The sequence below is a fragment of the Somniosus microcephalus genome, chromosome 24, assembly GCF_052327205.1.
Source record: "Somniosus microcephalus isolate GS21.2 chromosome 24, FLI_Smic_1.0, whole genome shotgun sequence".
Classification (NCBI taxonomy): Eukaryota; Metazoa; Chordata; class Chondrichthyes; order Squaliformes; family Somniosidae; genus Somniosus; species Somniosus microcephalus.
This window is the reverse complement of record NC_141010.1, coordinates 31,335,859-31,357,131: the sequence shown is the minus strand read 5'-3', so window position 1 is coordinate 31,357,131 and position 21,273 is coordinate 31,335,859. Positions and strand designations below refer to the sequence as shown.

At 43.3% G+C, this 21,273-nt stretch overlaps 1 protein-coding gene across 3 annotated transcripts in view; it reads left to right on the top strand.

Moving 5' to 3' along the window:
* Nucleotides 1-21,273, top strand: part of nbr1a (NBR1 autophagy cargo receptor a) — a 61,803-nt gene that overhangs the window by 6,385 nt on the left and 34,145 nt on the right. For 2 of the 3 annotated variants that reach the window (XM_085966396.1, XM_085966394.1), the window contains exons 2-9: nt 5,846-5,908; nt 6,908-6,926; nt 9,261-9,283; nt 11,056-11,274; nt 12,014-12,091; nt 17,326-17,534; nt 19,277-19,441; nt 20,736-20,942. In XM_085966396.1, coding sequence (XP_085822522.1) covers nt 5,846-5,908; nt 6,908-6,926; nt 9,261-9,283; nt 11,056-11,274; nt 12,014-12,091; nt 17,326-17,534; nt 19,277-19,441; nt 20,736-20,942 — 983 coding nt within the window. The remainder of the gene's footprint in view (nt 1-5,845; nt 5,909-6,907; nt 6,927-9,260; nt 9,284-11,055; nt 11,275-12,013; nt 12,092-17,325; nt 17,535-19,276; nt 19,442-20,735; nt 20,943-21,273) is intronic. The other variant, XM_085966397.1, reaches the window with a different exon arrangement.

The following is a 21,273-nucleotide window of genomic DNA, read 5'->3' as shown; positions in this document are numbered from 1 at the left end:
ATTGTGTTGGTGAAGATTTAAACAGTGGTCGCATCTGTAATTGCTAATATTTCTTGTATTGATTCCAGTGGATAATGTAATCAAAACAGAATTTCTAGGGACCTGAAATGTCTCTTGCAGAAAATGGTAGAATGTCTGTTTTTTTCTTTAATCAGCAACCTGGTAACAAAATAGAGGGATTATGCAGCTTTGAAATGAGTGGCTTTGTAAGATCATTAATAATGCTAGATCACAGGTTTTCTCGAGTATTATAAATCTTTTTCAAGGTCCTGATGAAAATGTTTAAAAATCTGCAACATTGACCAAATAAGGATGTTTTTAGAAATTAATTTGTATGGATTGATCTCAGTTGGGCACAATTTAAACCTGTATGTGATCTCTGGTCTGTTATCTGCTCACAACTAGCTGACAGTAGAGGCACTAAGCTAGAGAGGAGCGAATAAGTCTGCCATTGAAAGAAAAGGCATACAATGTTGCGAAGATTCGTGGTAGGCCAGAGGATTGGGAATTTTTTAGAAACCAGCCAAAGGATGACTAAAAAAAATTATGAAGAGGGAGAAGATAGAGTGTGAGAGTAAACTAGCAAATAATATAAAAACAGACAGTAAGAGCTTCTACAGGTATATAAAAAGGAAGAGAGTAGCTAAAGTAAACGTTGGTCCCTTAGAGAAGGCAGTTGAGGCCAATTCATTAAATATATTCAAGAAGGAGTTAGATACATTTCTTAAGGCTAAAGGGATCAAGGGATATGGGGAGAATGCAGGGACAGGGTACTGAATTTGGAGGATCAGCCATGATCTCATTAAATGGCGGAACAGGCTCGAGGGGCCGAATGGCCTACTGCTGCTCCTATCTTCTATGTTTCTAGAGGCTGAGACTGGGGAATTAATAATGGGAAATAGAGAAATGGCAGAGACTCTAAACAATTATTTTGGATCGGTCTTCACGGTAGAAGACACTAAACACATCCCAATAATTATAGATAATCATGGGGCTATAGGGAGGGAGGAACTTAAAATAATCTCTATCACTAGAGAAAAAGTACTAGGCAAACTAACGGGGCTAAAGGCCGACAAGTCCCCCGGACCTGATGGCCTGCATCCTAGGGTCTTAAAAGAAGTGGCTGCAGAGATAGTGGATGCATTGGTTGTAATTACCAAAATTCTTTGGATTCTGGAGAGGTCCCAGCGGAATGGAAAACCGCAGATGTAATCTCAATATTCAAGAAAAGAGGGAGACAGAAAGCAGGAAACTATAGGCCAGTTAGCCTAACATCTGTCATTGGGGGAAATGCTGGAGTCCATTATTAAGGCGGTAATAGCGGGACATTTAGAAAATCATAAGGCAATCAAGCAGAGTCAACATGGTTTTATGAAAGGGAAATCGTGTTTGACAAATTTGCTAGAGTTCTTCGAGGATGTAACAAACAGGGTGGATAAAGGGGAACCAGTAGATATAGTGTATTTGGATTTCCAGAAGGCATTCGATAAGGTGTCACATAAAAGGTTACTGCACAAGATAAGAGCACATGGGGTTGGGGGTAATATATTGGCATGGATAGGGGATTGGCTAACTAACAGAAAACAGAGAGTCGGGATAAATGGGTCATTTTCCGGTTGGCAATCCGTAACTAGTGGGGTGCCACAGGGATCAGTGCTGGGGCCTCAACTATTTAAAATCTATATTAATGACTTGGATGAAGGGACCGAGTGTATTGTAGCTAAATTTACTGATGATACAAAGATAGGTGGGTTAGCAAGTTGTGGGGAGGACACGAAGAGTCTGCAAAGGGATATAGATAGGTTAAGTGAGTGGGCAGAAATTTGGCAGATGGAGTATAATGTGGGAAAATGTGAGGTTATCCACTTTGGAAGGAAGAATGAAAAAGCAAATTATTATTTAAATGGAGAGAGACTACAAAATACTGTGGTACAAAGGGATCTGGGGGTCCTAGTACATGACTAACAAAAAGTTAGCTTGCGGGTACAGCAAGTAATTAGGAAGGCAAATGGAATGTTGACATTTATTGCAAGGTGTATGAAGTATAAAAGTAAGGAAGTTTTGATGCAACTTTACAGGGCACTGGTGAGATTGCACCTGGAGTACTGCATACAGTTTTGGTCTCTTTATTTAAGGAAGGATATATACGATATACTTGCATTGGAGGCAGTGCAGAGAAGGTTCATTAGGTTGATTCCTGGGATGAGGGGGTTGACTTATGGCGAAAGGTTGAGCAGGTTGGGCCTATATTCATTGGAGTTTAGAAGAATGAGAGGTGATCTTATTGAAACATATAAGATTCTGAGGGGGATTGACAAGGTGGATCCTGAGAGGATGTTTCCCCTCGTGGGGGTATCTAGAACTAGGGGGCATAGTTTCAGAATAAGGGGTCGCCCATTTAAGATGGAGATGAGGAGGAATTTCTTCTCTGAGGGCCGTGAATCTTTGGAATTCTCTAACCCGGAGAGCTGTGGAGGCGGAGTCATTGAATATATTCAATGCAGAGATTGACAGACATTTGAACTACAGGGGAGTCAAGGGGTATGGGGAGAGAGCGGGAAAGTGGTGTTGAGGCCAAGATTGGATCAGCCATAATCTTATTGAATGGCGGAGCAGGCTCGTGGGGCCGATTGGCCTGCTCCTGTTTCTTATGGTTCCCATTCTTGATTGCTATCCAGGGATTTCTGCTGCAATGTACAAGTGTGGATATTGAATAAGGTCATGATCAGATTGGTTGTGATGTCTCTGTGGTCAAATAGGGTTGCAACAGTCTCTCTGGATTCGTGCATGAGAAAAGTGATGGGTGACAAAGGCCTTTTCACTCATTGAATCTCACTCCTCCAGTACCCTAACATTCCCATCACAACATCCATTTATATATTGAACAACCTCAATGTTCTACCTGTACACCCCTGCCTGTCAGACCGTCCTAAACATGTATCCCTCTGAGTAAAGAAGGTCCACCTGTTAGTGGTTCTAAATTTCCTTGCTCTCATTTTCTAAGCTTCTCTAAGCTTTCTCCTAAGTCATCCCAATTTACTATTTGGATCAGTCTCTTTGCTTTCTAATGTGTGTAGATTTTTTTCTGATCTGGTGACCAAAGCAGAACACAGTCTGCACAGTGCATTGTAAATTACTTAGCATAACTTCTTTAGACTTGAACTTTCACTTGAATGAAGATTGCTGCTACCTCTAGCACCTCAGTCCTTTTCAGAATATAATATTTTAGAATGGGGATGGGAATCTGTATATGATGGACTCACAGTTGTTTCAGTATTATACAAAGCTTTAGCATTATTTTGTCCATACTGGTCTTGTAATCCTTTAGTGTTAACTTGGTGACCTAATTGTAATCTAGATAGAGTTTGAGGACACAGTAGTAGTAATTTTTAATGTGGAAATTGCCATTGTAAAATGAAATACAGCACCTTTTTTAGTTGACTTTTATGCAAGTAAAAGGGCCGTATTTTCCGATCGGAGGCTTCCTGCGTGCAGAGGCCTCCGATCTGGAAAAAATCTACGGACGTACCTGAGGGCTCCCGAGGTCCGGACACTTCCGCTCCTGGGCCTCTCCAACTCGAAATGCGCAGGGCTCACGTATCCCAGAGGTGCAGGCAGTTCGCAAGCGCCCCTGGGATCACGTGGGCCATGGGGAGCCAATAGGAGAAGGGAATCTTCCTTCATACACTTGACAGACCTATCAAATACAGGAAACTTTTTTTTATCCGGGACCGCCGTGGTGCCGGTTCATCAAAAATTCTGGATAACCGAAAGCTATAGTAAAAGATACGGAGCTGAGAGCTCCGTATGAAGCAACAAACCCTGTTGCTTAGCAACAGGTTCAGAACAATGGCCACAGGTTCCAAGCGTCTCTGTAGCTTAGCAACAGCTGCAGCCACACCCTTGCACAGCAACAGATAGAGGAAGGCAAGTAATAAAAGTTACCTGAACCTACTCCTGAATTTTGCCGGTTAACCGAGATTTCTGGTTATTTAGGTGCCGGTAAATCGAAAGTTTCCTGTATATGAATGGAGATCACCCCAAAAACTCAGAAACTTTAAATAAATGTAAAAAAAAAATCACTTTTTCAAAAGTTAAAATTACAATAAATGAAATATTTGAAACAAAAATTAAATTTTTTGAAAAAAATAATTATTTTTACGGGGCTAAAAATAAACTTACCATTTTTAAAAGTATTTTTAAATTATAAATGAGTGAAAACTTTTTTTTTACTTTTTTCAACTCTTATGCTGGTAAAAGCAGGCCTTATGCCTGCTTTTACCAGGCGTAAGATTTCTAAGGGTTTTCAGCGGGCAGAGGGTCTGCAGAAAGCGGAACTCTCCACCCGCCGAGGCCCTTCTCCAGGGCAGGCGGCCGAGCTGTCGAGCATTCTTGACAGATTGGAAATACCGGTTTTTAGCGCATGTACTTTGCATGTCTGAAACGGGCATTTGCGATGTCCCTACGGGTGTGTACACAGCTCGTACCCACCCATAGGGATTGGAATATACGGCCCATTGTTTTGAAGTTGGATCGTATAGCTGGTTCCCGGAGATGCTCATAAGACTGTGGAATTTTTTTAACTATCCCAAAAGTGGTACTTGATAAATGTTAACGAACTGTTACAAAACACACTGCAATGGTATGTCAATATGGCACAATTTCTGGAATATACTGGACTTTTTCCAAGACGGTAATAAAAATGAATTGTTTTTGGCCATTACCCTGCTAAATAAACAGACTTCACTGGTTGCACATTGATCAAATGTAATTCTGATGTTTCTGGGCTAATGCATTCTAGACTCTGCATTAAAAACTTGAATAAAAGCCTTGTGACCAGTGCCATTGCAATGCAGTTAGGAATCCTGAAAAGCAAATCAAATTGTTATTATGGCATCAGACCAGAATGCTGTCATTTGTGAGCACAGTTTGTCTGAGGAGGTTTTTTACCTCGACAGGGGAGGGAAGGAAAACTGAGTGAATGAGTTAACTCAGGCCACACTCTAATGCCTCTGAGAAGCCACGTTGCCTACTAGCAGCCAGTACAGATTGGCAAATCTGTAGTTGGCTATGTCGGTGGGAAGGTTTGTATTCTGGGGGGGATTTAGTAACAACAAAATTGAAGGAGGAAGTAAAGAATCATTTTTTTCATTGAGGTGCAGACTTTTGTGGTTACTCTGAATGTTTGGGAAATAAATGTGAAGATCACAGGGCTGCATGGTTAGTTGAACTTGATACTGAAGGCCTGACAACATGAAATCTTAAAGTGGGGAAAAAACTCTGCTTCTATCTGATATACCTATCAATTCATCCAATGAAAAGCGACGAGTTAAGATAGTAACTATAGGTTTTTATTGGCTAAATAACAGAGCCCACCCTCGTGGGTGATCGGGTCCAACAAGGAGGAATACCAGTCAGTCGACCACCTTTATACCTGGGCAAGCAGGCGGAGTCATGGGCGGAGTCAGCTGTGGTCAGCCCAGGTATAACAGCGTGACAAGAGGTGACCTTGTGTAGTGATACAACAGTGTAAACAGTGATAACCATAGTGTAACGATATAAACAGTGATAACCATAGTGAACGATAAAAGTGGTTTACCACACTATCACATTTTGTTTTTGAGCTGAATTCTAGATCGTAATATGAAATGATTGAGCACTATGTACAACTAAATGCCTTCATCATGTAATTCTAACAGTGCAGACTGTTTATTAATTCACCTCCCACAAACTGTTTTACTAGAGTGTTGGACACACTGTGTGTGATGTGTTAAGTATTACTTTGGTTGACGAGTTGTACAACTTTGTGATAATTAAAATAGTTTTAAAAACATTTTTTTTTCAGGTACAAGTTTCCTTTGATCTCAACAATGTACAAATGAAGTACTTTGATGAAGATAATGAAGAGGTGAGTTCCTGTAGTGATCAGGGTAAAGCACTGGAATATTTTGTACAGTTTTAATAAATTTACTCTGGCTTTTGATGTTTCAACTAGGGTTGTCAATTGCGGTTAACTTCTGTGATTAATGCGGTAATTTTTTTGGAGCTAAACTTAGTGTTGAGTTGTGCTGCTTGAGGAGTTCCTGGTACCTGCTGTCCACCAGCAAAGACTTAAACCTGTGCTTACCCATTGTCTTAATGACCAACTCATGATTATTCTCCCGGGTAGGCGGGAGTGGGTGGCGTGGATAGGAGTACATAGATTCTCTAGGGCACACCAATGGAAGATTGGAGCCATGTTGAATCGCTGGCACATTCAGTAATCTGATAATTGAGCTAGCACCGCAGGGCACGATTGATGAATGACCAGCCAGCCTGCTTTATAAATCTGTCACCGGGTCCAGATAAAGCTGATGGATAGGATGATTAGCTATATAAACAGTGGAAGCTTGCTAGTGATCTGTGCTGGTAGTCTGCAGGGTTTTAACTGGTTAAACTCCAGCACTTTTCCTGTGCATATTTGAGATCCCTAAATTTTTCCTGTCCATATTTGAGATCCCTAAACCTTAGTTCTTGTCAACCTGCAGCTATGTTCTGTGAGCTTAAGCAAGTGGGGTGTGTTCCTAATAAGGAGAAAGTCTGCAGTTCATACCAGGTAAACCAAAACTACACTTGTAACTTTCTCTGTACCTTGGGTTGGAGACTTTTGTTTCTGCCTGACTCAAATGCCCAGCTGACCAAAACAAAAATTCCAGGTTCATCCCAAGTTGGATATGTGATACTGCTTTAATATGTTTTTTTTTAGCTCCCAAGTACTTCTGCTGTGTTTACGGAATGAAAACCTATATATAGATTAACTCCTTGACTATTAGCTCAGATAGCAATGTAGGTGTTTATTTTTGTAAAAGTAAAGCTTGGAATATTTTGTAGTGTACGTTTATTTCACGGCCTCTTTTTTTCTTTTTAGGTGTCTGTTAACAGTGCAGGTAGGTGTGCATAAGAATTACATTTGAAAGTATAGAAAACTTGCAGATAATTTACAGTTGTTAGAGTACACTTTTTTTGTATTTAACACCATAATTCTGTTTGGCCTCTAAAACTTGTGGCTTGCTTGCTTGCAAGAGCTTGACGAGGAGAATAAAATTAGCTGTGCAGTGACATTGTATCTATAATTTTAGGAATAAGCTTAGAAATGTACAGGAAACTCTTTTATCCGGCACCTAAATAACCGGAAATCTCTTAACTGGCAAAATTCAGGAGTAGGTTCAGGTAAGTTTTACTTCATATTAGTGGCCTGTTCCTGGATCTGTGGCCGGGTTCCTGCACCTGTTGCTAAGCAACAGGGACGCTTGGATCTTGTGGTCGGAGTTCCTGCACCTGTTGCTAAGCAACAGGGACGCTTGGATCTTGTGGTCGGAGTTCCTGCACCTGTTGCTAAGCAACAAGGAAGCCTGGATTTGTTGCTGTGTACGGAGCTCTCGTACCTTTTACGATACCTCTCTGTAATCCGGACTTTTTGATAAACCGGCACCACGCCGGTCCCGTTGGTGCCGGATAATAAAGAGTTTCCTGTAAGTTTTTAAAAAAAAAAGTTGTGTTTATTTTCTCCCCCTCTTCAGGTCCCCCAGTTTCACAAACCATAATCCAAACAACCCCAGGTCTCTGCCAATGCAGTTCTGGAACTAGCCTCTTCATAGATGCACAGGAGTACCCTGCCTGTACAAAGAGCCTTTGCTCAGTATTGCGCACCTTGTCACCTGTACCTCCGACTGGCATGGTTGCAATGATATACTTTGCAATCTTGGTTATGATTCTCGCTTTTTTTTATTTGAGGGTTAAAACAAGCCTGTATATGTATTACAGGAAACTCTTGATTTACCGGCACCTAAATAACCGGAAATCTCTGTTAACCGGCAAAATTCAGGAGTAGGTTCAGGTAAGTTTTACTTCATATTAGTGGCCGTTCCTGGATCTGTGGCTGTGTAACCGGGGTTCCTGCACCTGTTGCTAAGCAACAGGGACGCCTGGATCTGTGGCCGGGGTTCCTGCACCTGTTGCTAAGCAACAGGGAAGCCTGGATTTGTTGCTGTGTACGGAGCTCTCGTACCTTTTAACTATATCTCTCTGTAATCCGGACTTTGATAAACCGGCACCACGCTGGTCCCGTCGGTGCCGGATAAAAGAGTTTCCTGTATGTAGTAAGGAATTAAGGCCTAGAAATTCAGTGGCCTACGCTACCAGTTTGCGCCCAAAGAGGGCTTTTGCGCCACTGTGCAAACCTACCGCGATATTTAGCGGGGCGCTAATGGCGGCGTTGGCCATTAGCGCTGCGCCGCCACCGATGACGTCATCGGTGTGCGCAGCGCCCCGCTATCGCCCCGCTGGCCATATTTAGTTGCTCCCGCCTCCCCCGCGCCGGCCGCAAACAGCGACCGGTACAAGGGGCCTACCTGTGCCGGTAGTGGGGCGAGTTAAGGTGGAGGTGCGGCCGGCCGCTTTTTCGGCGGCTGCCTGCCCGCACCTCCTTCCCCGGCCTCCTACACCCCCCCCCCCCCCCCCCCCCCGCGGCATTGCCGGCTGTTTCCAGAGAGCCCGGCACTTCTCCTTGGTGCCAGGCTCATTTGCTGGCACTCGCGAGCGGGGATCGCGCTGTTGCAGGCACCTCCCCCTTAAGAATGAGAGGGAGGCCTGCAGTACCGCAGGCTGCCGTGCCGCAGCGGGTGGCGCTGCGGCACTTTAGACGCCGATATTCAGTTTCAGCGCCCCAAGCGGGGCGCCGAAACCCTTGTTTAGCGGCTGGCTTCCACTTGGGGCGCTGAAACTGAATTTCCCGCTTGCGCAGGTGGCTCTGCGCGCAGCGGTAATTCCGGCGCCCAGGCAAGCTGGGCGCCCCAAAGTGAATTTCTAGGCCTAATTATCTTATAAAAATTTGTTTATTTGTCTAACCTCAAAATATCCACCAATATGCTGTGTAGCCGCGTTGATGAGTGCTAGCGGGCAATTTAAGTGGAATCAGCCCCTTAATGATCCTCTGGCTGGCCGTTCCTAGCATGCACTTCAGCTCCATTACCAAGACGGCCTCTTGCGCTAAACGTGGGCTAGGCTGGCATTTCAGCTCAAGGCCCCAACTTAGCCAGCTCAGAGGCTCTTTAGCGCCTAAAATATCCGGAGAAAATTGCCCCCTTTGCTTATTATTTGGATATGTAATATAGTCATAGTCTGTAATGTGCGTGTTGGAAATTTTAGTTGTATACTTGCCCTCCCCATCTGTACGACAGTTTTGTTTCATCTATTCCGTTGTATTTTTTATCTCTTAACAGAGGAATATGAAGAAGTTTTAAAGGTAATTGCACATTGTTGAATTAATTGTGGTTTAAAAATCTATCACTTGGTGTTAACTCAACCCTATTGTTTTACTTAATTTTCCATATCACTAATCATAGTTATTAACTGGTATGCTGAGGAAAATGGTTCGGAATACTATGATAAAGATGACACTTGTGTAATATATGCATTGACATTGATTACAGTCAGTTATACTTCCAGCAGTTTATGTCCCAATCATTAATCCTTTAGTGTGGATATATTCAACATGAGTAATAATGAACACATTTGGGTTCAGTGTCTGCATTCAAACACATTCCAACTTTATTTGCCAAGCAATGTAACTTTGCAGTTTCTATTCTCCTTTCTCTTTATTTTTGCTTTCAATTTTCTGTCCTACCCCTCACCTGAAGGTACTGATTATTTGGCGTCTAGTTCCACTAGTCACAACAACAATATATTTATATAGCACCTTTAACATAATAAAAGGTCCCAAGGTGCTTCAAGAGTGTTATCAACAACACCAAGCCATATAAGGAGATGTTAAGGCAGATGACCAAAAGCTTGGTCAAAGAAGTAGGTTTTAAGGAGCGACTTAAAGGAGGAAAGAGAGGCGGAGAGATTTAGGGAGGGAATTCCAGAGCTTAGGACATAGGCAGCTGAAGGCATGACTGCCAATGATGGAGCATTTAAAATCGGGGATACTCAAAAGGCCAGAATAGGTGGAACGTAGAGGTCATGGGGATTATAGGGCTGGAGGAGATTACAGACATAAGGAGGGGGGGGCGAGGCTATGGAGTGATTTGAAAACAAGGATGAGAATTTCTAAATTGAGGCGATGCTTAAGTGGGAGCCAGTGTAGGGCAGCGAGCACAGGGGTGATGGGTGAGCGGGACTTGGTACTCTCCCGTCCTGTGACAGTTTGTACCAGCACTCTCCCGTCCTGTGACTGCTCAAACTGGCGCACTCTGTCCTGTGACCGTTTGAACTGCACTCTCCCGTCCTGTGACCGTTTAAACTGCACTCTCCCGTCCTTGTCACCCTCCAGTACATTGTCCAAGTGGCCATTGTGTAGTGACTGTCGCAAATTATTCAATCATGTGTGGGGAGGGGACATCACAATGGGCACCAATTCTTGCCAGTGTCTGCATACTCGAGACTTGCAGCAGACAGCGAGCAGGATAACCTAGGCTAATTTTCTCCTCTAACCCAGAAGCCCAGAGGCTAATTGTAGCTCGCCTATCACTGCTCCACTGAGACTAGCTACCTCGGCACAGATCGGGGATCAAACCTGAGTCCTTCATTGTCTGTTTGGTTTAGCCACATGAGATAAACCTCCTGAGCCATTAGAGGATCAAGTTCCAATTTTTATTCTTTGCTAGAGATGGAATAGTCTTGCTATAGACTTTTCATAACATTAGTGCCATTTCAAATGGCTTTGATAGAGTTGTGCTTGTAATAGGGTGAGTTGTTCATTTTTCTCTCCTAAGGTGGAGTGTGTTACTATTCTGTGATGATCTCTCCAGTTAATGATGAAACTCTCCACCAGTAGTGCGTGAGTGAGCTTGACCGTGGAACTAGGTTTCTCTGCTATTACAGTACCATAAACACTACACTACCTACTGCCTGCTGAATATTGGTCCACTTTTTTGTAAAAAAAAGCATCAATGGCCATTTTGTTAATAAACTATTCTGTTAAATTACAAGTGCTCTGTAATGTACTGTTGTGCTGTTTGTAGTAAACTATTGTGAGCTTTATTTTCTTACTGCTATTTGTGCACTTTTAATTAGAGTGCAGTTAAACAAGGAAACCAGATTCAGATGAATGCTTATGAAGTAAAACAACTGATGGAAAAAACAGAGACCCAGTGTACAAAGAGAACCTTTGAAAATAATGACTTGAAAGAATCTCAGAATAAGAAAGCTAAGAAAAAAGAACTGAAACATTATTCACAGTTGGCAAAAGCCATTGGCCAAGATATGAAGGTTTCACAAGAAGCTAAAAGAAAGGTGAGATTTTTTATTAAGTGTTAGAAATGTTGACGTCAACAGGGCAATCTAATGGCTATACTGAACATTGCGACAGTCTTTGACATTCATCCAAGCTGCAGTTGGATTGGAGTGATTTGACAAAGGAGGATCCCTTTAGAGCCATGTCTTTTTTTTATTCCCCTCATTTCTTCCATTCATACTTTCTTGACTTAGCAACCTGCTTGTAATCTTTTTCCAGGCTCTTTTTTTTTGACCCTCACTTCTCACTCAATTTATCTCCCTAAGTCACACATCATTCCATGACACAGTGCAGGCGACCTGCTTCCAGAGTTTGGTCAGTGTCATTATTAAGCCAGCCAGCAAGAGCTGCATGAAAGTGGCCTGACAATGAGACAGAAAAGAATTTCTCCTTGTGAAAAAGTGCATGGCCTTGACTTCCTGCTACCTCACGTAATACCATAATCAAACCACAAGCTTTGAGTAGGAAATGGAATTGTAATTATAGAGCTGTGTGCTGGTATCATATTGTAGCTTGTTGATGCACCTCTTTACTCTCCACAGATCTGCCAGACTCCATTTTGAACTAACAGTAAATGAATAACAACTGTATATGCTTGCTTGTTTTCTTCTGAATATTTAAAAATATTTTTGTCCTATCTTTATGGTGCAGCTAATCAGTATACAACTGTACACTGCTTTATTTTTTACTAATTTACACAAATATAGAAACTTTGTGTGCATATCACTGTCCCTATAGGTGATGCCAAAAGATGTAGATCAAAGCAAGGACAATTGGCGGCTGCCTCCAGTTTGGTTTACAACATACATGGAAACAGTAAGTACAGGCATACCTGCTGTTAAGGATGGGATTATAAGGCAGAAATTGAAAGGCTTCACTGTTGATGTGAAGCCTCACTAGCTGTGAGCGCACGTTGGAGATGGGACTGCAACATTGCAGCACTGATTCTATGCAAGGCTCTGTGATGGCAACAGTCTTGTAATTTCTGCCCTTCTAATTCTAGAGCAATATATTGCAGCTGCAGTGAAGGGCATGCAACTCTAGAGCGATGATCTAATGGCCCGGATTTAGCGATGGGTATGACGGCGTACTCTGAGTATGCTGCCATACTGCCTTTGAAATTCACTGCAAGTTTGACATGCGCTAAGTGCCAAACTTGCGGTATGTCAACCTACGCGTTGACAGGCCATCTGCACCACCAACGAAAACCCAATTGCTGGCGCACAGTTGGGTTTTTTGCCCACCAACTGCCCGGCAATTACGTACGGCAATTTTACGGCTGGTGGAAACCGGCATTTCTGATGTCCCCACGGGTGAGTACACAGCGCGTACTCAGCCGTAGGGATCGGAATTTCTGCCCCATCAACTTTGCCACTGATGAAGCCAGTGTGACTGAGCAGGCGCTCAGCTTTGCCACTCTGGCTGGCTTTCCATGGGTGCAGGGCATCTTTGACTGCATACATGTGGCCATCAGAGTACCCCATCATCACCCAGGAGTGTTTGTGAACCACAAGGGCTTCCACTCCCTCAATGTGCAGCTGGTCTGTAACCATAGGAAGATCATCATGCATGTGTGTGCCAAATTCCCTGGCAGCTGCCATGACTAGTCCTTCGCCAGTCCACCCTCCCTCAGGTCTTTGCTTCAAACAGACTTTCCGGCTGGCTGCTTGGAGACAAGGGCTATCCACTGAAGACGTGGCTCATGACACCCTTGAGGAAACCAAGTACTGAGGCCCCAGCAGCGCTACAATGAAAGCCACATTTCCACCAGATGTGTCATAGAGCAGACAATAGGCATGCTCAAAATGTGCTTCAGATGCCTTGACAGATCTGGAGGAGCCCTTCAGTATGCACCAGCCAGGTTCTCCAGAATTGTCGGGATCTGCCGCGCCCTGCACAACATAGCGCAACAGCGAGGATTAGCGCTGCATGAGGAGCAAGGCACTGAGCACACAGCCTCTTCAGAGGAGGAGGAGGAGCATCAGCTGGAAGACTAGCAGGAGCTGGAGGAAGCTGCGGGCCAGATCCCACCAACACCCGAGCACATTGCTGCCAGGGAGGCCTGGGATTGCCTCATCATGGCCAAATTTACTTAACTTTACGCAGTACACCCATATGGCTGCCACATGCTGTGCCAGGTTGGCACCACCCCACAGCAACACTTTAAAGGATCCCTACAATGACCAATCCATTCCTTTCACACTGACCACCATTGCTGGAGGTAACGTTATGTCTCACCATTCACTGCAACTCACAAACCACTTCCAAAGGTGCACACAAATTTGTCCAAGACTGGAAATTGGTGAAAATAAAGATTTTAATAGTTGATAATACATTAACAGAAATCTTACATTAACATTGAATAAAACACCCAAGTGGCTACACTTGTGAATCTACTTGTGTGTCATCGCTCTCTTACGTGTGCTTCTACAAGGTGTTGCCTCTGTGGCTTCAGCAGAGGTAGAGGCAGCCTGCTCATTTCCCTGCTGCGACTGCTTAGACACTCTTGGTGAATGTCCTTTGGGTTTTGGAGCCTGTGATGTCCCTGCCAAAGTCTGCTTCTGCTGCGACTGTGCAGGGGGCAGACTTGGCCATTGCTGTCCGAGAAGGCATCTGGGCTGTGACTGAGAGGGTGGCAATGGGTGAGAAGTGTAAGCGCTTTGAGAGGAGCCCCCACTTCCATGTCGTCTCTCATAGTCATCCCTCGTGGGCTACCCACACTTCCCTGCTAGTGAGGAGCTGGAGAGTGCCTAGCTGCACATCAGTGGGGCCATGAGGACCAATGTCTGTGCTGACATCTCTCCTTGACAGGAGGTCTATGAGCCTCTGCCATCTATGCTCCATAGATAGCCATCTATTCTCCATAAACCTTGTGCTCCTGTGAGTGGCGCAATAGCTGCTCCATGCAGGTGGCCATCCCACCCATGGAAGAGCCTACAATCGCCATCGTCTGCAACACGGTGATGCTCATGTTGGAGATGGACTCCTCCATTCTCTGAACATTTGCAGACATCGTGGTCACAAAACCTGTCTGAGCCCCCACTTCTTCCTGCACCTCCAGGATCGCCCTCTTTCTGGATGGCCCCCAAGGCTCAGCATCTGCATACAGCTGAGCTGGGAGCGTGCTGTGCCCTCCAGCGAGGAGTCTCCACTGCTATCCCTGTCTCCATCTGCTTTTGCTCACTTGCCTTGCGACTTGTGATGGATCAGGTGACAACACTACTCTATCTCGCATGGGACCCACCGAGGTGAGTGTTGATGCTGGGTGTACCTATGTCTGGTGACGGTGCACCCTCAGAGGCGGGAGGCTCCGCTGAGGAGTCATCTTCCTCTTCCTCCTGGACAGTGGGGGGGGGGGGCTCGTGATGGACCTGTGGGAGAGTGAAGAGATGAATTAGATATGCCATATGAAGAATGGGTGCACATACCATTATGCACATGACGACCATTCAGTGGCTGATGACATCAGTCCCCATCTGAGTGACTGATGTATGCCATGTAGCTGTATGATAGGTAATTCTGTCACCAGGTTGCTGACCGGTCCCCCTCTCTCCGTCTCCCACCTCCAGCTGCTCGGCCACTCCCGATACTTCCAAAGCATCCACCTCTGCTGTTGTGAGGGTGGCAAATGATGGAGGATCACCTCCAGTTCTCCCTCTCCCTCTTATTGTGCGCTCTCTTCTGCAAAGAAGAGAAGTTTGAGTGAGAGTGATGGAATGAGTGTAAGGAATGGTTAGCTTACATCTGTAGAGGGTGACTGAGGGAGTGGGGTAGCAATGCCAAGTGGCCTCCTTGTGTGGTGTTAGTTGGTATGATTGCATTAGGATGAGGGTGAGTGTGAGGGGTGGCTAGTAAGATGGAGATGTGATGATGTAGAGAGAGAGGGATGGGTGGACGTGCAAGTAAGGATGTGCAGGAGTAGGGTTGGGAAGGCAGAGTGATGGGGATGTGATGAGAGGCAGAGCGTGATGAAGTTGAGTGTGGCTTTGTACTCCCCTTTCTTGATCTAATGAGATAATTGAAATGCGTCCAGCGCTGCACCCAGGTCCTCCTGAATACATCCTTGTTGTTGACCTCTGCAATTTGGAGCCAGGCTCTCTTTGTCTCTTGGCAAGGTCTCTTCCGTCCATTCGAATGGAAGAGAACCTCCCTGCGTGCACTGACTCTCTCCACAAGCCTATGGAGCGAGTCATCGGAGAACCTGGGTGCAGCCCTCTGCTTCTGTGCAGTCATATCTCCAACTGCTTGGAGGAATCACTGCCTCCAATGCAGTGTCTGCACACTCCTAGATGAACCTTCAAATGCAATGTGGCCATGGCTCCTTTAAATATCCCAGCTGAAAATGAGTCATCAGACCCGCACCATTTAAATGGGTCGGGTAACGCGTAGGGCAGGCTTAATAGACCCCGTTAGCGCAAAGTCGATTTCTGGAGCGGGATGGAAGCAAGAATGGGGTTGCGACGCCACGCTGACCGCCTGCACCCGACCTGCCCAGGTAAAGAAAATTCTGGCCATGGTATGCTGTTGTCATAAGACAAGGAGGGTCTCTGGTTTGATCCCTAGTCTGTACTGAGATTGCTGAGTTTACTGAGTTACCTATGTTAATTGTCAGCAAAGCAGTGGTGGGGGCATTACATTTGTCCTCTGTTCATGGACGGGACGGGACGGGGGGGGTGAAATCTGCATATTTCCTGCTGCTAATTCTATCAAGTGAACCTTATTGGATGGTGCATGTGTATTGACAGCAGGTGAGGACAAGATTGGGCTCCCTGTGATGCCCTTTGCGGTTGATGTGCCGATGACATTTGCTGTCTAAGTTGAAGCATAAATAATGTCTCCTTGGTTGGGGTGTAGGAGGTTTGCCAAAGCCTATGGAGATGGACCCCAGCATCAGTCATGGTTGGGGGGTGGGGGGAAATAAGAATTAAAAATAAAAGTTTGGACTTTCCCCATACCCTAGCTCAGAGAAACTGTAATGACAGATATTTATGTTAGTGAGTGCAGACATTAAGGTCAGTTTTCTGCTGCTGATCTGTGCCCACAGGGGCAGCTGATGTTGTCCAGACATATTTACATGGGCATAGTAATGGCTGTCAATTCCTATAATAGCTGTCGCATCCTATATTTGTCTGGGCAGATTTGAGCCAAGTCTTAACAATCTAGTTCTACATATGTTTGTGATTTACAACGTTAGAGGGGCAGTCTGGTGCTGCATTGACCCTTTTGGAAATTTATGTAACATTTAGGTGCCTTCATCCAAGCTTAGTTAAATGGAGTATAGCTACCCCATTTATATTACTGGCTGTCTGCAATGAATCTCCAAAGCCTTTTAATTATATAATACATTTAATATATATATTGTATCTGATGTACTCATTCAGCTTCCTCTATATAATAAGTAGTAATGCAGACAGTCTGAAAAGTGTCATTGCTTTGTACTTATTTGCGTAGAACAAGAATATTAGTGGGGTTTTTTAAAAAAGAGATACATTTACCACTATTATCAGACCTATTAACAAACTAAATATTATCACAAAAGATTTAACCTTCCTGTTCCTCACCCCAAAATAAATTAGGTTTATGGTGATACTTTGCCTCAGGAAATACCGTACTTCATAGAAACATTATGCTATCCTTCCCATACACGCTGGTGTAGTTGTTTCATAAGTGCATAGCATATGACTAATCCAGTGGCTCGTTTCTCCTTAGATCTTTCTTTACTGTGTTTACATGTAAATCAGAAGCAAAATAAGAGATCGGGGCAGAGCTTTCTGAGGCACGACACCACCAAAGGGGCCCGAGGCGCTGCAGTTGATTGCAAAATCCCATTGTTTTACCCATCGTTTTCTTCACAATGTCAACGGACAGAATATCACAGGCAAAGCATCCATGATTTTCCAATGAGCCGCCCACTGTGTGCGAGGCCCTGCCAGTGGCACAAGAGCTCAACGTTCTGCCCCAAGTTTTTTGCCAGTTATAACCATATTTTAATCTCTTGTATCATTTTTTTGCTATCTGGGACTTCAGCTTCTGTACATTCTAATTTTCAGTTCAAAGATAAGTTCGTGAGGGAAACAGTTGACCGCATCTGTTGCGATTTCTTTGAGAAGGTGAGCATTCAGCAGCCTTCCAGTGCCCTGGTGGCACCTCCTCCCATCCAAGCTCCAGAGGTCCACACTACACAGATCAGCTACTATGATTGGCTCATGGCTTGTAGCAACTGCCAGTCTCGTATTCTTGGAGTGCGCTACCAGTGCAGGTAATATGAAGTGTAAATTATATTTTATATACCTGGTTTCATTTAAATTGTGCCCGTTGGATACACCGGGAATAAAATTCACCTTGGTCTGTAGCGCAAAATGAATAATGGAAATGAAAATCGGGCGGTGTGTAAAATGGCTGGCCGATGCACTGTCCCCTGTTTTGCACTGCCGTCCAAGATGAATTTCACTCCCACCGTATCTCATTCCATTTCCTTCAACAGCTTTCTATAGTTCCGCATTATTTTTTTAATTTACAAGATCAAAACTCCTTTATTTTATTTTGTCAGCTGTTCATGCGTATTCTCTGAATCAGACTTTAGATTCAGATGGCTAATTTATTAAACATTGAAATTAAGCAACTTAATCTAACTTAGTTTTAAGAAATAGTTGGAGCTTCTCGTGTACCATAAGGCAGCCTGACTGAGAACTGTCAAAACTTGACCGGTGTGGGTAAATAAGCCTGAACGAGAGTTGAAGATTAAGTGCCCGGTTTGTGAGTCTGCTGTTTTGCTATGCAGGTGTCTTTGCAGCAGATTAAATACAGGTTTAAGGGTACGTTTACACTGCAACTGCAGCATCAGTGTGCAGAGGTTTTGGTTTGTACCAACATTGCAGTGATATTGTAAGTGTAGTCTAAACCCAGATACAGAAACAAAGCAGAGATACACCGGAACATCTGGAGGAGGGAGTCTTGCTCTGCTTTGCTTCAGAGTCACTTGACTTTACACCTAATTTGCACACCAAGTTTCCCATCCGTGTAAAGTGGTTTTGGTCTTGCTCTTTTGCTAAATTCATGAATGCATTGTTAGGTGTTTCTCAAGTGAGTTGGCAGACCCTTATCTGATCCACTCTTTATCCAGGGACAATGGAATGTGGCACGTGCTTGGCTGTGGCAGTGTTGTTCTCCACTCAACAACATCAGTATATTGGTTAAACTTTAATGTTAAGAGAGAGTTGGCATTTTAGGAACATTTTGAACATGACTGCAGTTATATGGTAGTAGATGCAAAGTGGAAGCAGCTCCATGGTGGTGGCAGGCACTTGGGTGATTTTAGACCCAAATGACACTACACTGTTCGCATCAGTGGAAGACCAAAGCCATTCCACACCCATACCAACTGTGTTAGCATAATTGGCCTATAATGTAAGAAAACAGAACTGTAATGTAATTTCACAAATATCCTGCACCTAAATATCCCTACTTTATTGCATGTGTGTAAAAGCCTTAGTTTAATCTTTGGCAGTGTCCCTTTCCTCTACCTGTGCTAAACAATCTTTACTGTCTATATCGGTTTATGCATACACAGGCTTGTTTGTAATTACCATTTGCAAACATTGAAACTTATTTTCTGTTATCGATTAACGCTCGGGTTAGTTTTGGGCCTTTTCTATTCTTATTGGGGCTTAACTATGGGAAGCATGAGGTGACCAAAATTTTGAAGCAAAATGCCATCAGTATGTTTGGTTGTAACTACAATTTACTTCCTATTCTGTATACTTCCACAGGTTATTCTGTAAAATGACAGTAATTAGGAAGGAAGGATTTTTTTCACAAGACCAGCAGCTAAAAATATAATAAATTAACACTGCTTTTTATTGGAATGAGTTCTCAAGGAAAAATATTAATCTTAAAATGTAACTTTTTATTAGAAACTTGGTTATTAAGAGTGTTTTGAACATAAGTACATATTTTTGTAAAATAAAATTAAGGTAGTGTAATTTAAATTTATTTTCATAGCATTTGTCCCACATACACCATCTGTGACTCCTGTGAAGCTAGTGGCTATGGGCATGATCCAAACCACGCGTTGTTGAAGCTGAGAAAACCTTTAACATCTTCGCCTGAGATCACACCAGCGCAGTTTGTTGTAACCACACTCCCTGGTGTAGCAGAACAAACAAGGTAATGTCAATCTCTACTTACATTAGCATTCTAGAATTTAACTTCACAAGGATGCCGCCTGGCATGAAGAAGAAATACAAATACAGGAAACTTTGTGCTATCCGGCACCGACGGGATCGAGCTGCTGCCGTACACTCCAGAGCTAATGTTGAAACATGTGGAGATTTTCATCTCCGTATGAATCAACAAACCCTGTTGCTTCAGCCTCTAAACAGTCGGCAAGCATGTCTGTAGCTGAAGCTGTTGCTTAGCTACAGACCTTGCACAGCTTGACTGTTCCAAAAAAAAAAGCAAAGAAAAGAAACGAAAAGAATAAAAAACGGCTCCTGATTTTTGCCGGTGGCTCCAGCTTGCCGGACGGTTCGCCTCCGGATAACTCAAAGTTTCCTGTATGAAGAAAGACTTACAAATTGGTCTTTTTTTTCCCATTAGAACAATGCAGATTATGGGGTGATGTGATCGAAGTGTTCAAAATTATGAAAGGATGGGACAAGTATATAGGAACAGACTGTTTCCAGCAGTTAAGAGGTCTAGAATGAGGGACAATAGGTACAATATTAAATGTAAGAAATTTAGAACAGACAGTAAGAGAAACGTCCTAATAGAGTTGTGAGACTGAAATTCACTTTCATGGATAGTGGTTGAGGAAGAAACTATGTCAGCTTTGAAGATTAGATTGGATAGGAGATGAAGGGATACAAGAACAGGGCAGGTAAATGTGATTAGGACTGATTACTCACGTGGAGGGTAAATGCCGGCATGGACTGGTTGGGCCGAATGACCTTGTTTCTGTGTTGTAAATTCTATGTGTTAACATTCAGAATTAGTTTGGTGTAGTTGAGGTGCCAGTGATTTATAGTTGAAAACAATAAACTGATCATCAGACTAGCAAAAATGAAAACTGTAGACCTGTGCTCCATTTGGCAATGTAGTAGTACAGTGCTTTGTGCAAAGTGATGTAATGTGGGTTTCTGTCTATTATTCATTAATTGTATCAATGTGTGTATAGCTTAATTTTTGAAAGAACTTTCCCAAAACAGCACATACTGTTCACAACAGGTTTCAGTATTGATTTTCTAATCGGCTTGTAAACACAAAAGTCCTCAATTTATAGGAGAATTTTTTTTTAATAAGTTTCAAAATCTCATTTAAGGTGCCTTTCACTGTAAAGCATGCTTGTATAACCTCCCTTTGTATCCTAATACGCACTCTTGTATCTTTCCAAAACAGTATTAGGAAGATTACCATATTTCTGTAGAAAATTCTGAATTATGCATTTTCAACTTTTGTTTAGGTTGCAGAAACAAATAGATAAAACTTTTTTGAAAGCTGAAAAGCAAAGACTGCGAGCTGAGAAGAGGCAACGCAAAGCTGAGTTTAAGGAGATTAAAAAGCAGCTAAAACTGCAGAAAAAACATCTACAGTGGAATGGTGTGCATGTCGTGGAACATTTGAATCAACCGATAGATGAACCTAAAGGAGTCCAGCGCTCTTCAACAGTGTAAGCAGAAGGATCATTAACTCTTTGAGGCAGCATTTTTGCGTAAAAATAGAATCCATTAAACAATTTTCCCCTTCTGTTTTTGATGGTTGAACAAATGCTGCAAATAAATTTTGCAGTTCCATATATTTTTGTCCAGAAATTTGAATTAACTCCATAAAATGCAATATAACTTGGGGACCACATAATGTCATTTTGCCAATAAATCAATGATAATGAGCCTGTATTAGTTTTGTACCTAAAGTTACCCCAAGGGTAGTAATTGTGTATTCTCCATATGTTGATAAATTGTGGATAGACATCCAAGACCGATTGTTCATAGAAAACAAAC